The sequence below is a fragment of the Hyaena hyaena genome, unplaced genomic scaffold (assembly GCF_003009895.1).
Source record: "Hyaena hyaena isolate Hyena2069 unplaced genomic scaffold, ASM300989v1 scaffold_442, whole genome shotgun sequence".
Classification (NCBI taxonomy): Eukaryota; Metazoa; Chordata; class Mammalia; order Carnivora; family Hyaenidae; genus Hyaena; species Hyaena hyaena.
Window position 1 is genome coordinate 392,536 of NW_024081073.1, and position 14,554 is coordinate 407,089.

The 14,554-nt window shown below is 36.5% G+C and overlaps 1 protein-coding gene across 1 annotated transcript in view; it reads right to left on the reverse strand.

Moving 5' to 3' along the window:
* The window catches only part of LRRIQ1 (leucine rich repeats and IQ motif containing 1), a 210,904-nt gene that overhangs the window by 88,348 nt on the left and 108,002 nt on the right, over nt 1-14,554 (reverse strand). The window contains exon 22 of the mRNA XM_039253164.1: nt 9,589-9,690. Within this exon, the coding sequence (XP_039109095.1) occupies nt 9,589-9,690 (102 nt within the window). The remainder of the gene's footprint in view (nt 1-9,588; nt 9,691-14,554) is intronic.

Below are 14,554 nucleotides of genomic sequence, written 5' to 3' on the forward strand. Positions count from 1 at the left end.
ATAACTAAGTGGAAATTATAGGGAGAATTATAGGGAGAAATCATCAAATAATCATACTAATTTGATATTTGACCCACTGATGATAATCAAGTATCATCTAATTTCAACAAAATCAAGGAAATTATAAGACAATGCTGTCATGCTATTGTGCTGAGAGACTGTTCCAAATAGAATCATTCAATCTAAACCTACAATGAAATTTAAGTCTGATCTCCTTCACTTTGGGGAGTAACATATTCAACTATTAATTTTAATTTGAAATTTTTAAGTGAAAAGTCCTTCCAATGTTCTAAAATGAGAGCAAATATATTTAAATTCGTTGAACTGCACTCTTAAATCTGGTGCATTTTATATTACAGAAATTAGATCTCAAAAGGCCTGATTTTAAAATGTGCCCTCTACTGGGAAGCTGGGGTGAGTCAGGCTACTCACGTGGAAGCCGACTGGCCCTTATGTCCACTTATGAAATAGCGTGAGTCTAGGAGGCACATGAGGCCAGAGAAGTAGGTAAAATCATCATGGGATTCAACCTGGCCAGCAATAATCAAATTACCTTTGCCTCATTCTTTTCCTCTTAAAAGAAGGCAGAAATAAACATACTAGTTAAGGAAAAAGAAGTTTTTCAACGTACAGCTGTTTTTTGCCAAGCTTTTTAAAAACAACAACAACAAAAACAAACAAAAAAACACCCAAAAAACAAAAAAAACCACCAACCCTGAAATTAACTGTCAGTCACTAGAATATCTGGTACCCGCATAACACATAATGACTATTTAATGAAATTAATGAAATGCCAAATATACTTGAAGTAGCAAAAAAAAAAAAGTAAACTAAATGCATTTCATATGGGGGAAAGTAAACAAAAACATGTAACTTCATATCATGAAGCATAGGTAGAAATGTTCCATGTCCTACAGGCCACTTTATTTCTATCAGTATTTGAACTATTCCTAGTATATTTTATATTAGAACACAGATCCATAAATATACCATACACACACATATATATACTATTCTAGATGGTAGCACACCTTCACATTTCACAGAACAAGATAATGCAGCCTATAGAACAGGCTGGGATAGCTTTCTCTCTTTTGATTGTGAGACGCATGCTAATTAAAAGGGCAAAAATGCCCCAATTATCTATCTCACTAGGCATTGCCTTTCTAAAGTAACAATGCTTCTATTTAACAGGTAATAGCTGTGGTATTATTATTGATTTTAGCAGAATTTCTTCTCTATCTTTTACAGTGAAATGGCAAAATTAAGACTGTAATAAGGGAATTAACTGATTAAAATCCAAGCCCTATTTTATATTGAAAACATATTTTAATTTTGTTAAAATACTAATTGATGAGTATTTTTTTAATATTGGTTGTTGACACCTTCAATGGTCACCAAATCTTTAAAATGATTTTCTGTGAAAAATTTCTAATATTAAAAAAGAATTTAATGGTAGAGCAAACCTCCATATATCATTATTTACTGATCCAAAATGTCAATAATTTGCTATACCTGTTTCATCTATCTTCTTACATATATATTTACTACTATATAAGGAAAATTCTAGATTGAAGCTCCCGGGCGGCTGGGGCCCCTGGAAGAGCCGCGCAGACACCGGGCGTCCGCGCCCCTGGCTGGCTGGGACTCGACAGGGAAGGCAAGGAACTAAAAACTGGGAAATTAGCCTGTGAGTTCGTGTTTCGGGTGACGAGCCATAGAGGGACCCGGTTTTCCCCACTCCAGCGGGCTCGGGCTCAGAACACCCTGCGGGCAAGCCCCCGCCCATGCGCACCAGCCTGACCCAGAGAAGGAAGCAGCGATTCTGACTCCGCCCCCAGAGCTCGGCAGGGGGCCTGGAATTGCCCGAGGGGGTTGCCTGGGAAGCTGTGTCTAAGGCAATTTCAGCGGGGCGTGCGGACGGGGATTTGGAGATTGGAACTGCCCTGGGTTGAAGAGTGCAACCAACTTCGGCTGCGCCCCTGGTACGGGGAGTTTACACCCCCAAAAGAGTGAGGAGCAGCGCTTGCTTCGAGAAGGGACTGGAGCACCGTCACTCTCCTCCCCACAACCGCCGAGGCAGAGCTCCCGCCTGAGGCATTGGATCACGCCACGCCCATCCCTGCCTGAGAGGTGCTCTCCTCCCTTTTTTTTTTTTTTTTTTTCCTTTTTTTTCTTTCTTTTTTTTTTCTTTTTTACTCTTTCTTTTTTTCGTCTTTTTCTCTTTTCTCTCTTTTTTCCCCAGAACACTGACCTGATTAACTCTGGTCGCCAGCTTGCTTAAACGTTCACGAGTCCATTGTGTAAATGTAAATTCTACACCTACTGACATTTTCAGCTATTTCTCTCAGGAGTAATTAGACTATATAGTTTCTCTGGATAATTCCAGCACCCTTCTCTCACCTATCCAACCATATTCTACCCTTTACCTCTTTGAAAAAAGCTTCTTATCCCTTCTGCCTGTTCATTCTATTTCCAATTGTGTCTCATCCCGCCCTGCTTTCTCTCTGTTTCTCTATGCTCCTCAACCAGCACTGCATACACACGGCTATTTAACTGTAGCTGGGAAATCTGGTTATATCCTTTAAACCGTTCTTTGTCCATCGGTTTTCTTCTTTTTTCCTTTTCCTTTCCCCTTTTTGACCCTTTTATGTATTTTATACTCCCTATTATTCGCCCTCCCTCCTCCATCTTTTCTCTTAACTTTTTCGTTTTCCCTCCCGCTTTGCATGTTAGTTGAATTAGCCTGTGCGTTTGTGTGCTCCTGCTCCCTGTGTGTTTGTCTGTCTGTTTTCTTTTCCAGGGCTACCTCAAGAAACAAGCTAGAGTGCACAAGGTGGAGAGTCCCAAATATCACTACGAATAGGAAAATAAAATAACCAAGGTCCCAACAAGAGAGACCAGGGGATACCATTCAAAAAACACTCTCTGAAAGGGTAGGCCCTGGAAAGTCAAAGAGCCTTCTTGGATATAGCAGTGCTCATAGAAACAGAGAGAATAATAGGTCTTTAAAACCAACAAGAGCCGGAAAGCTAACTAAAATGACGAAACGAAAGACCTCTCCTCCAAAGAAACTCCAAGAAGAAATGACAGCTAATGAACTGCTCAAAACAGATATCAGCAGCATCACTGAACAAGATTTTAGAATAATAATGGTAAAATTAATAGCTGGGCTTGAAAAAAACATAGGGGACATCAAAGAAACTATGGCTACAGACAGAATGGAAAATAAAAATAGGCATGAAGAATTAAAAAATGCGATAAATGAGATCCATAATAAATTAGAGGCCTCCAATGCACGGATTGAAGAGGCAGAAAGGAGAATAAGTGATTTAGAAGACACCATTATAGAAAAACAAGAAGCTGACAAAAAAAGAGACAAACTGATCCAGGAACAGGAAAGAAGAATTCGAGAGCTCAGCGATACGGTCAAACGCAACAATATCCGTATCATAGGAATCCCAGAAGAGGAAGAGAGAGGGAAAGGTGCTGAAGGAGTCCTGGAACAAATTATAGCAGAGAACTTCCCCGACCTGGGGAAGGAAGTAAATGTGGAAGTACAAGAGGCTCAGAGGACTCCCCTCAGACGTAACCTGAATCGATCTTCTGCACGACATATCATAGTGAAAATGGCCAAATACAAGGACAAAGAGAGAATTTTGAAAGCAGCTAGGGAGAAAAGGGCCCTAACATACAAAGGGAAACCTATCAGAGTGGTGACAGACCTATCTACTGAAACTTGGCAGGCTAGAAAGGAATGGCAGGAAATCTTCAATGTGATGAACAGTAAAAATATGCAGCCAAGAATCCTCTATCCAGCAAGCCTGTCATTCAAAATAGAAGGAGAGATAAAAACCTTTCCAAATAAACAGAAATTGAAAGAATTTGTCACCACGAAGCCAGCCCTACAAGAAATCCTGAGGGGGATGCTCTGAAGGAAAGGTTGCAAGGAACAAAGATACCAGAGACACCACCACAAACATGAACCCTACAAAAGATACAAAGACTCTAAACCCACATATTTCAATAATAACACTGAATGTAAATGGGCTGAATGCTCCAATCAAAAGACATAGGGTAGCAGAATGGATTAAAAAACAAAATCCATCAATATGCTGTCTACAAGAAACTCATTTTAGACGGGAAGATACCTTCAGATTAAAAGTAAGGGGATGGAGAAATATATATCATGCTACAGGAAATCAAAAGAAAGCCGGAGTAGCGATACTTATATCAGACAAACTGGACTTTAAATTAAAGACAATCACAAGAGATGAAGAAGGGCACTACATAATAATTACAGGGTCCATCCATCAGGAAGAACTAACAATCATAAATGTCTACGCACCGAATATGGGAGCACCTAAATATCTAAAACAATTAATCACAAACAGAAACAAGCTTATAGATAAGAATGTGCTAATAGCAGGGGACTTTAATACTCCGCTTACAGCAATGGATAGGTCAACCAGACAGAAAATCACTAAAGAAATAATGGACTTGAAAGACACATTGGACCAGATGGATCTGACGGATATATTTAGAACTTTACATCCTGAGGCCAGGGAATTTACTTTCTTCTCAAGTGCGCATGGCACATTCTCCAAGATAGATCACATACTGGGACATAAAGCAGCCCTCAATAAATATAAAAGAATAGAGATCATACCATGCACACTGTCAGATCACAATGCTTTGAAACTTGAAATCAATTACAGGAAGAAGTCTGGAAAACCGCCAAAAACATGGAGGTTAAAGAACACCCTTCTAAAGAATGAATGGGCCAATCAGGCAATTAGAGAGGAAATTAAAAAATATATGGAAACAAATGAAAATGAAAACACAACAATTCAAAATCTATGGGATGCGGCCAAGGCAGTCCTAAGAGGAAAGTACATTGCTCTCCAGGCCTATTTCAAGAGATTAGAAAAAGCACAAGTCCAAAATCTAACAGCTCACCTAAAGGAGCTAGAGGCAGAGCAACAAGAACGCCCTAAACCCAGTAGAAGAAGAGAAATAGTAAAAATTAGAGCAGAAATAAACAACATAGAGACCAAAGAAACAATTGAACAGATCAATGAAACCAAGAGTTGGTTTTTTGAAAAAGTAAACAAAATTGACAAACCTCTAGCCAGGCTTATCAAAAAGAAAAGAGAGAGCACCCAAATAGACAAAATTATGAATGAAAATGGACTTATTACAACCAACCCCTCAGAAATACAAGCAATTATCAGGGAATACTATGAAAAATTATATGCCAACAAATTGGACAACTTAGAAGAAATGGACAAATTCCTAAACACACACTCACTACCAAAATTCACACGGGAAGAAATAGAAAACCTGAACAGACCCATAACGAGTGAAGAAATCGAATCAGTGATCAAAAATCTCCCAACAAATAAGAGCCCTGGACCTGATGGTTTCCCTGGGGAATTCTACCAGACATTTAAAACAGAATTAATCCCAATTCTTCTCAAGCTATTCCAAAAAATAGAAGTCGAAGGAAAACTCCCGGACTCATTTTATGAAGCCAGCATCACTCTGATTCCCAAGCCAGACAGAGATCCAGCAAAAAAAGAGAACTATAGGCCAATATCCTTGATGAATACGGATGCAAAAATTCTCAACAAGATCCTTGCAAATCGAATCCAGCAGCATATCAAAAGAATCATCCACCAAGATCAAGTGGGATTCATTCCTGGGTTACAGGGCTGGTTCAACATTCGCAAATCAATCAATGTGATCCATCATATCAATAAAAGAAAAGATAAAAACCATATGATCCTGTCAATAGATGCAGAAAAAGCATTTGACAAAATACAGCATCCCTTCTTAATAAAGACTCTCGAGAAAGTTGGGATAGAAGGAACCTACTTAAACATCATCAAAGCCATCTATGAGAAGCCTTCAGCTAACATCATCCTCAACGGGGAAAAACTGAGAGCTTTCCCCCTGAGATCAGGAACACGACAGGGATGTCCACTCTCACCACTGTTGTTTAACATAGTGCTGGAAGTCCTAGCATCAGCCATCAGACAACAAAAGGAAATCAAAGGCATCAGAATTGGCAAAGAGGAAGTCAAACTTTCACTCTTCGCAGATGACATGATACTCTACATAGAAAACCCGACAGACTCCACCAGAAGCCTACTAGAACTGATCCAAGAATTCAGCCAAGTTGCAGGGTACAAAATCAACGTACAGAAATCGGTTGCATTTTTATACACCAATAATGAAGCAACAGAAAGAGAAATCAAGAAACTGATCCCATTCACAATTGCACAAAAAACCATAAAATACCTCGGAATAAACCTAACCAAGGATACAAGAGATCTGTATGATGAAAACTATAGAAAACTTATGAAGGAAATTGAAGAAGACACAAAGAAATGGAAAAACATTCCATGCTCATGGATAGGAAGAATAAATATAGTTAAGATGTCATTACTACCTAAAGCACTCTACACATTCAATGCAATTCCAATCAAAATTGCACCAGCATACTTCTCAAAACTAGAACAAACTATCCAAAAATTTGTATGGAACCACAAAAGACCCCGAATAGCCAAAGTAATACTGAAAAATAAAACCAAAACGGGAGGTATCACCATCCCAGACTTCAGCCTCTACTACAAAGCTGTCATCCTCAAGACAGTATGGTATTGGCACAAAAACAGACACATAGACCAATGGAACAGAATTGAGAACTCAGAAGTGGACCCAAAAGTATACAGCCAACTGATCTTTGACAAAGCAGGAAAGAATATCCAATGGAAAAAAGACAGCCTTTTTAACAGATGGTGTTGGGAGAACTGGACAGCAACATGCAGAAGAATGAAACTAGATCATTTTCTCACACCATGCACAAAAATCAACTCAAAATGGATAAAGGACCTGAACGTGAGACAGGAAACTATCAACACCCTAGAGGAGAAAGCAGGAAACAACCTCCTTGACCTCCACCGCAGCAACTTCTTACTTGACACATCCCCAAAAGCAAGGGAATCAAGAGCAAAAATAAACTGTTGGGACCTCATCAAGATTAAAAGCTTCTGCACAGCCAAGGAAACAACCCAGAAAATTAATAGGCAACCAACGGAATGGGAAAAGATAGTTGCAAATGACATATCAGATAAAGGGTTAATATCCAGAATCTATAAGGAACTCACCAAACTACACGCCCGAAAAACAAACAACCCAGTGAAGAAATGGGCAGAAGACATGAACAGACACTTCTCCAAAGAGGACATCCAGATGGCCAACAGACACATGAAACGATGCTCAGCATCCCTCCTCATCAGGGAAATACAAATCAAAACCACACTGAGATACCACCTCACGCCAGTCAGAGTGGCTAAAATGAGCAAATCAGAGAACTCTAGATGCTGGCGAGGATGTGGAGAAACGGGCACCCTCCTACACTGTTGGTGGGAATGTAAACTGGTACAGCCCCTCTGGAAAACAGTGTGGAGGTTCCTCAGGAAACTAACAATAGAACTCCCTTATGACCCAGCAATAGCACTGCTAGGAATTTACCCAAGGGATACAGAAATGCTGAGGCATAGGAGCACATGTACCCCAATGTTCATAGCAGCACTCTCCACAATAGCTAAAACATGGAAAGAGCCTAAGTGTCCATCAACAGATGAATGGATCAAGAAGATGTGGTTTATCTATACCATGGAATACTACATGGCAATGAGAAACAATGAAATCTGGCCATGTGTAGCAACATGGATGGACCTTGAGGGTGTTATGCTGAGCGAAATAAGTCAGGCAGAGAAGGACAAATATCATATGTTTGCACGTATAGGAGGATTAGGAGGAACTTGACGGAGGAACAAGGGGGAGAAGAAGGGCGGAAATGGTGGGGGAAAGGGAGAGAGGCAAACCATGAGAGACTCTTGAATGCTGACAAAAACTGAGGACTGATGGATGTGGGGGGGAGGGGGGGATGGGCATGGAGGAGGGCACTTTGGGGCTGAGCACTGAGTGTTATGTAGAAACTAATTTGACAATAAACTATTTGTAAAAAAAATAAAAAAAAAAATACCACGTAAAAAAAAAAAAAAAAAAAAAGGAAAATTCTAGACCCCATTTCTTCCACTGCTACGTACTTAATAAGCATCTAAAGTATAAATTTGGAATTTATCAAATTTTCTTGTTTGAGACATTATTAAATAGAAATATAAATCAATAATCTATTTTCAATATGCTATAATAATGCATAAAATGTTAAAATATTTATTTTTGAGACAGAGAGTGCACACAAGTGGGGGAGGGTCAGAGAGAGAGAGAAAGAGAGAGAAAGAGAGAGAGGGAGGGAGCCACAGAATTCGAAGCTGGCTCTAGGCTCTGAGCTGTCAGTACAGAGCCTGACATGAAGCTTAAACTTACAAACCACAAGATCATGACCTGAGCTGAAGTTAGACATAACCAACAGAGCCACCCAGGTGCCCCAATTATGCATAAATTTTAAGATTTATTTAAAATGTACAAAAGTATTAAAAATTCTAAGTTGTTAATTTCCATTCAAATATATATTTTCCTATTAGAAATTATAATTCAAAAGTATAGATAAAATTATGAATATCAAATATTTCTGTTTAATAATGTAAGTCCATCATTCTTCCAAATGCTGAAATCAGAAATATAATCTGCCATTTATATGTATAAATCCTTCACCCCAAGAGTGAATTGGGCAAGCTTCAAAATAGTAAAGTTTTTAAAATTCCATAGTTTAACTTATAATATTTAATGAAATTTATGTATATTGGCAGTAAAGTAAATATATCAGAATGTCATTTCCACATGGGCTCACTTCCACTGATATTGGCTAATATTATCAATTAGTGCAAAATTTAAATAAAATTAGTAACACTGATGAACAGCTTTATAAGATTTTCACATAAAAATACAAGAAGTTTAAATTTATGTAAGCATTGGTAGAAATACTAAACTACTATCTTAATGAATCAATGCACTAAATTAGTATTTTAGCTCCAAGGGCCATATTTTGACTTTTATTTAATTTATTTTATTTATAAATTTTACTTATTTATTTATTTTATTTTATACATAATTTTTCATATATGTGTTTAGGGCTACTGATAATTAAAACTTTTATTTTATTGGGGTGTCTGGGAGGCATAGTTGGTTAAGTGTCTGACTCTTGGTTTTGAGTCAAGTCATGATATCATGGTTTATGAGTTTGAGCCCCGCATCAGGCTCTGCACTATGAAGGCAGAGAGAGAGGGAGACAAAGAGAAACCTAAGCAGGCTCCTTGCTGTCAGTGCAGTGAGGCTTGATCCCATGAAACAGGAAATCATGACCTGAGCCAAATTCAAGAATCAGATGTTTAACCCATCCAGGCACCCCTAAAACTTTTATTTTAGATACAGTTTTCCAGCTTTATCTTTTTTCTACAAATTCTCTTATTTATCTATTTATTCATTTACTTTTTCTTTTAATTCCAGTTACTTACATACAGTGCTATATTAGTTTCAGATTTATGATACAATAATTCAACAATTCCATACTCTGTCTTTATCTTTTGTACTTATGTTTCTGTAATTAAACCATACCTTCAGGATAATCATCTCTTCTGGGCTGTGCCTTCTTTGGTGATTTTGTAACAGAAACTTTATTTTCATTGTTTTTGAAAGATGCTAGGCAAACAGTGGGATCTAGACAAAAAGAGCAAGATAAGACAAAAGTTCAGCTCGGGTTCATTCTTTTTCTGAAGTGGCTACATTTTTTTTATGATAGTATTAAAATAATAATACCGACTCTATAAATCACTGTGAAATTAGTAATTAGGTATTTTTAAAAGTTTCATAATATGAAGTAGTAAATAACCATTCATGTATTCTTGGTTTTCTGATTAGGTACATAGCCAATACTTAATACAGAGCACAGAAAGCTAATAATGTGAAAAAATCAGATAAAAACTTTCTAGTAATGGCATCATCTTTTTATTTGGGGAATTGTTTTACTGTTTATTTTAGCTCCTTTCTTAAATTCCTGATATTTCTGCTGGAATAAAGTAAAATTTCCATAAATGCTAATAGATGAAAGTTATTATTACAGGAAAGGTCATATACCCTACTTTTCTCTCTGCTACAAATGAGGAGCTGGGATAAAGGAGATGTAAGCAAGAAAATTGATAGGAGAGACCAAAAAAGATCATTCCATTTGTTTTACAGATAAATTAATGGTTTCTCCTTTTCCTAATGTATTATATTTACATAGCAAAGAATTTACAAAAACTCTATATACATTTTATAGTCAAGAGTACTCTAAATCTATTAATTTTACAAAATAAATAGGAGTTATAAACATAGGGCTGTATAATTTACTGATAAGGAATGATTCTATGGAATGTAAAATTGGTGATTTGGTGCAGTTGTAGTTTTTGCTTGTTGAAGAATTGTTAAGAAAAGAAAACAGTGATGTAAATAATGGAGTAGAATAAAGAGTGTAAATATATACATTTCAAGTAAGTTAACATAAAATCACAATTAAGGGCAACATACATTTCTTAGTATCTTACATCATCTTGCAAAAGGAGAACTTAAAAATCTTTAATTAATATCTAATGTCATATCATGGGTCATGCTAAATAGAAAAATAAGATTTTAAATAGTATAAAGCTCGAATTACATATTTCAGTTGACTGCTAAGATAGCGTATTTTTAAGAATATTATTAGAAAAACAGAATAGTAGTTGCAGAGCTATTTTTTCAACCATGTGGAAACTGAAGATTTCCATTAGTCTTTTAGCAATAATTTACCCTTATTAATAAGCATGATTTATATGGTTCACAGAGACTATATTTCTCAAGATTAGGGAAAATATTAGTCAATATTTGGGCATGTCTCATAATTATATGTGACCCAAGGTATTATAAGAGTTGGGTGCTTCTGTATGAATTCAACATAAATTATCGATAAGAATAACACATTTAAAAAAAACCCAGTGTCTATATATTTAATAGAACATATATTATATATTATCTAAGTCATTTATGATAAAACATACTGATATGTCAAGAGGAGCATTAGTCAGTAAGGGAAGACAGATAACCATGTGCTTACATTCTGTATGATAACCTTATAACCTACTGATTTTTCTACATGTTCTCTTGTTCTTCTTGCTATCCTAGCTCATCTATGCATGTCCTGAGCAAAGACATTACAATTCGACAGAACTGGGTTAGACCCAAGACCTAACTTTTACTAGTTGTATGACTCTGAGCAAATTCCTTTCTGTCCTTCACTTCATTTCTGTCCAAGAGAAATGATATTAACTTTGAAATACTGCTGTGAGAATTAATGAAATAATGTACGTAAAGCATCAAGACTCATGTCTACAAAGTGTCAGTGCTCAACAAATGCTGGCTAGTGAACATATAACCACAACATAAAATAAGAATAATATGTTCCAACTTGGAAATTCTGTTCTCGGAAACAATCTTAAATACTCCATAGAAAAAGATGAGATATATAGGATATTAATTGATGGTCCATAATCGGCTTCATTTTATCCATTTTATTTATATAGCACATAGAATAATAGCTACAGATCTCTTATAAATTCTTTGGTACTCCCTTGGGGAAATAATCTCCCCATGACTTGATTTCTTAATATGTAAAATGGAGAAAACAATAGCACTTTCCTCATATTATTATCAAGAATAGGAATACATACAAAAATATCTATAAGAGTTGTCTAGGTCAATTTACTCAAAAAAGATATTTTTATTCATCAAGGGCACATAAACAGTACTATATGTTCAATATCCTTTCAATTTAAAAGATTCTGATTGCAACCTTTAATTTATTTAAAACATACATTAATTCAAATTGCAAAGAGATAATAAAAAAGCAAGAAACAGTCATTCTAGATGGAGGGAAAATCACTTGATTTTGATAGTCCCTGGAAATATCACTGTGAAATAAGACACTACTCTTACCCTCAAAAAATACTCTTACCCTCAAAAAAACAAGCCAAAAAACTTATTGTAAAGAGTACAGCTTGTTATACCTTTTTCTTACATTATAATATCAGTTTTGTACATTTAAATCTACTCCTCTGAGGTCACAGGCAGGTCTATGTTGCTGTTTGAAAAATCTTTGATCTCCCAGTATGGCTTGCCCAATGTCTGGGAAATAGGTTTCAAATACATCTTTATGAAATATTTAAAGAAACCCATGAGTAACTAAGTTGAGTTTCTATTAAGCATGTGGCTCTGTACTCAACACTTCATTTTCTCCTTTAAGTAACATAACTTTATTTAGGCATTAGAACAACCTTAAAATTATTTCATCCCTTGTATAATCTCTTTTCAGTTTCCACAGTCCTAATCTTAGCTCATTGGTTGATCTTATTCTTGTTAACTTCATGCATAAAAACCTGGTTATTATCCATTTTTTTGTATGTGCCAAGTACAGCTGTGCTCTAAAATATGTTTTAAGTTAAGTCTGAATGACTAGCTACATTTTGTCACTTTATAAGGAGTATTACTTACTAATTTAAATTTGCCTTCCCAAATAGAAACGTATATTTAAATGACTATAATATACATATCCAGTCATACACATACACACAGTCAAATATATTTAGTGACTTTTATCTAATTTACTGCTGACTCAGTTAATCATTGTTTATTGAATATTTTCCATATGCCAGGCATGACATTAGGTTCTGAAAATTCAGTGGGGAGCGAGAAGTGTCTTGGCCCCCGAGGATCTTACAATACAAATGGATTTTATTATTGTTTTGCTGATAGCACAACAAAATAACATTTGATCAAAAAAATTTTTAAGTTTATTTAACATATATTTTAGAGAGAGAGAGAGCATGAGCAGGAGAGGGGCAGAGAGAGAGGGAGCAAGGGTATCCCAAGCAGGCTCAGCACAAAGCCTCAGGCCAAGAATGATCCCACAAACTGTGAGATCATGACCTGAGCCAAAGTCAAGAGTTGGCGCTTAACCCAGGTGCCACATGATCAAAATTCTTACAAATTCTTTTTAGAAATCACTGAAGTAAACAAAATAAATCACCAATAAACTTCATTGTGCCACAGTTCTGTCTATGAGTCCCTTTTGATCCTTCACATTCATTCTTTACCTTATCATTTTGCAACCTGATCTCTTTGTGGTAGCCCATGATTGCTCAATTCATACTGAAAAGTTAGTCTAACTTAGTTTCTACCTGGCTTAATTCTTGACTATAACTAAATGTTACCAACAGTCTTGAGCTATTTTCATCCCAGAAATAAAATAAGCACATATTTATTGAGTGCTTAATATATACTTGACACTGTGCTAGGTGTTACAAACAGCTGCAAGATGATTCTTATCCCTAGTGTAGTCCTACCTTTAGAACTAAATTAACCTTGCTTGCTTGATCCCACTCTTTATTAAATTTAAAATGTGATATGCATATGGGGCACCTGGGTGGCTCAGTCGGTTAAGCGTCCAACTTCGGCTCAGATCATGATCTCACTGCTTGTGGGTTCGAGCCCCGCATCGGGCTCTGTGCTGAAAGCTCAGAGCCTGGAACCTGCTTCAGAGTCTGTGTCTCCTCTCTCTGCCTCTCCCCTGCCTCCTCTCTCTTTCTCTCTCTCTCTCAAAAATGAATAAATGTTTAAAAAATAAAATAAAATGTGATATGCATAAATATGATAAATGTTGAAAGACCACATTGTGTTTTTGTCCTTTATACTCTTAGCCCTTAAACTTTTTACCACTTGCTCTCCACCCAATTCCCTATACTCAAAACTTACCCTCTCTGAGAAGTATTCCCCATCAAAACCAAGCACTTACTCTCTTCCCTCACCCTGTTCCTCTCAATCTTCCTACTAATTAAGCTCATTAGTTTTAGGTTATTGACTCTTATGCTTTCAGTAAACCAGCAACTCACATCTTGCACATGATGCTCTCCAATGCAGTTATAAACCCTAAACTTCCCTGGGTTTCTGCTAAATTCCAACACAGATCACCAAATTCTAAAATGACTTCTGTGCACAAGGGCAAGAGTAAAGACAAAAAGACAAACAAATAAAAACCTCATAAAAAGAAGGCGAGTCATTACTGGTTCGTGCTTATGTCCATCATGAGAAAAACAGCAATAACTTACTGGGAATAACAATAATCAGAACCCAAACTCAAACTAAGTAAATATAAATCTTCACAATTTTAGACTTAATCATGTGGCATCCAATCAATTCCTCTTCCCTCTCCCCCTCCTCTTCTGGCTTTTTCTGTTTAAAGCAGATGGGCTCTTTTATCCCAGTAGAAGTCACCAATACGGCGTCTCCCCTGATGGTTGCCTACACTGTATGTTTCCTTGGCCTCTTGCTTCTTTATTAATCAGCAAACTCAGTGGTATTCCTCCTCTATCTGCAACTTTCTTTAAATAATTGACTCCCAGCCTTTTGTCCTACTTTCACTCTCATCTTCAATCAAATATTGTGGACTCATATCCCCTGGCTAATAAATATACGTATAAGATACAAATGGAAAGTATTATTATGGTTTGCTACT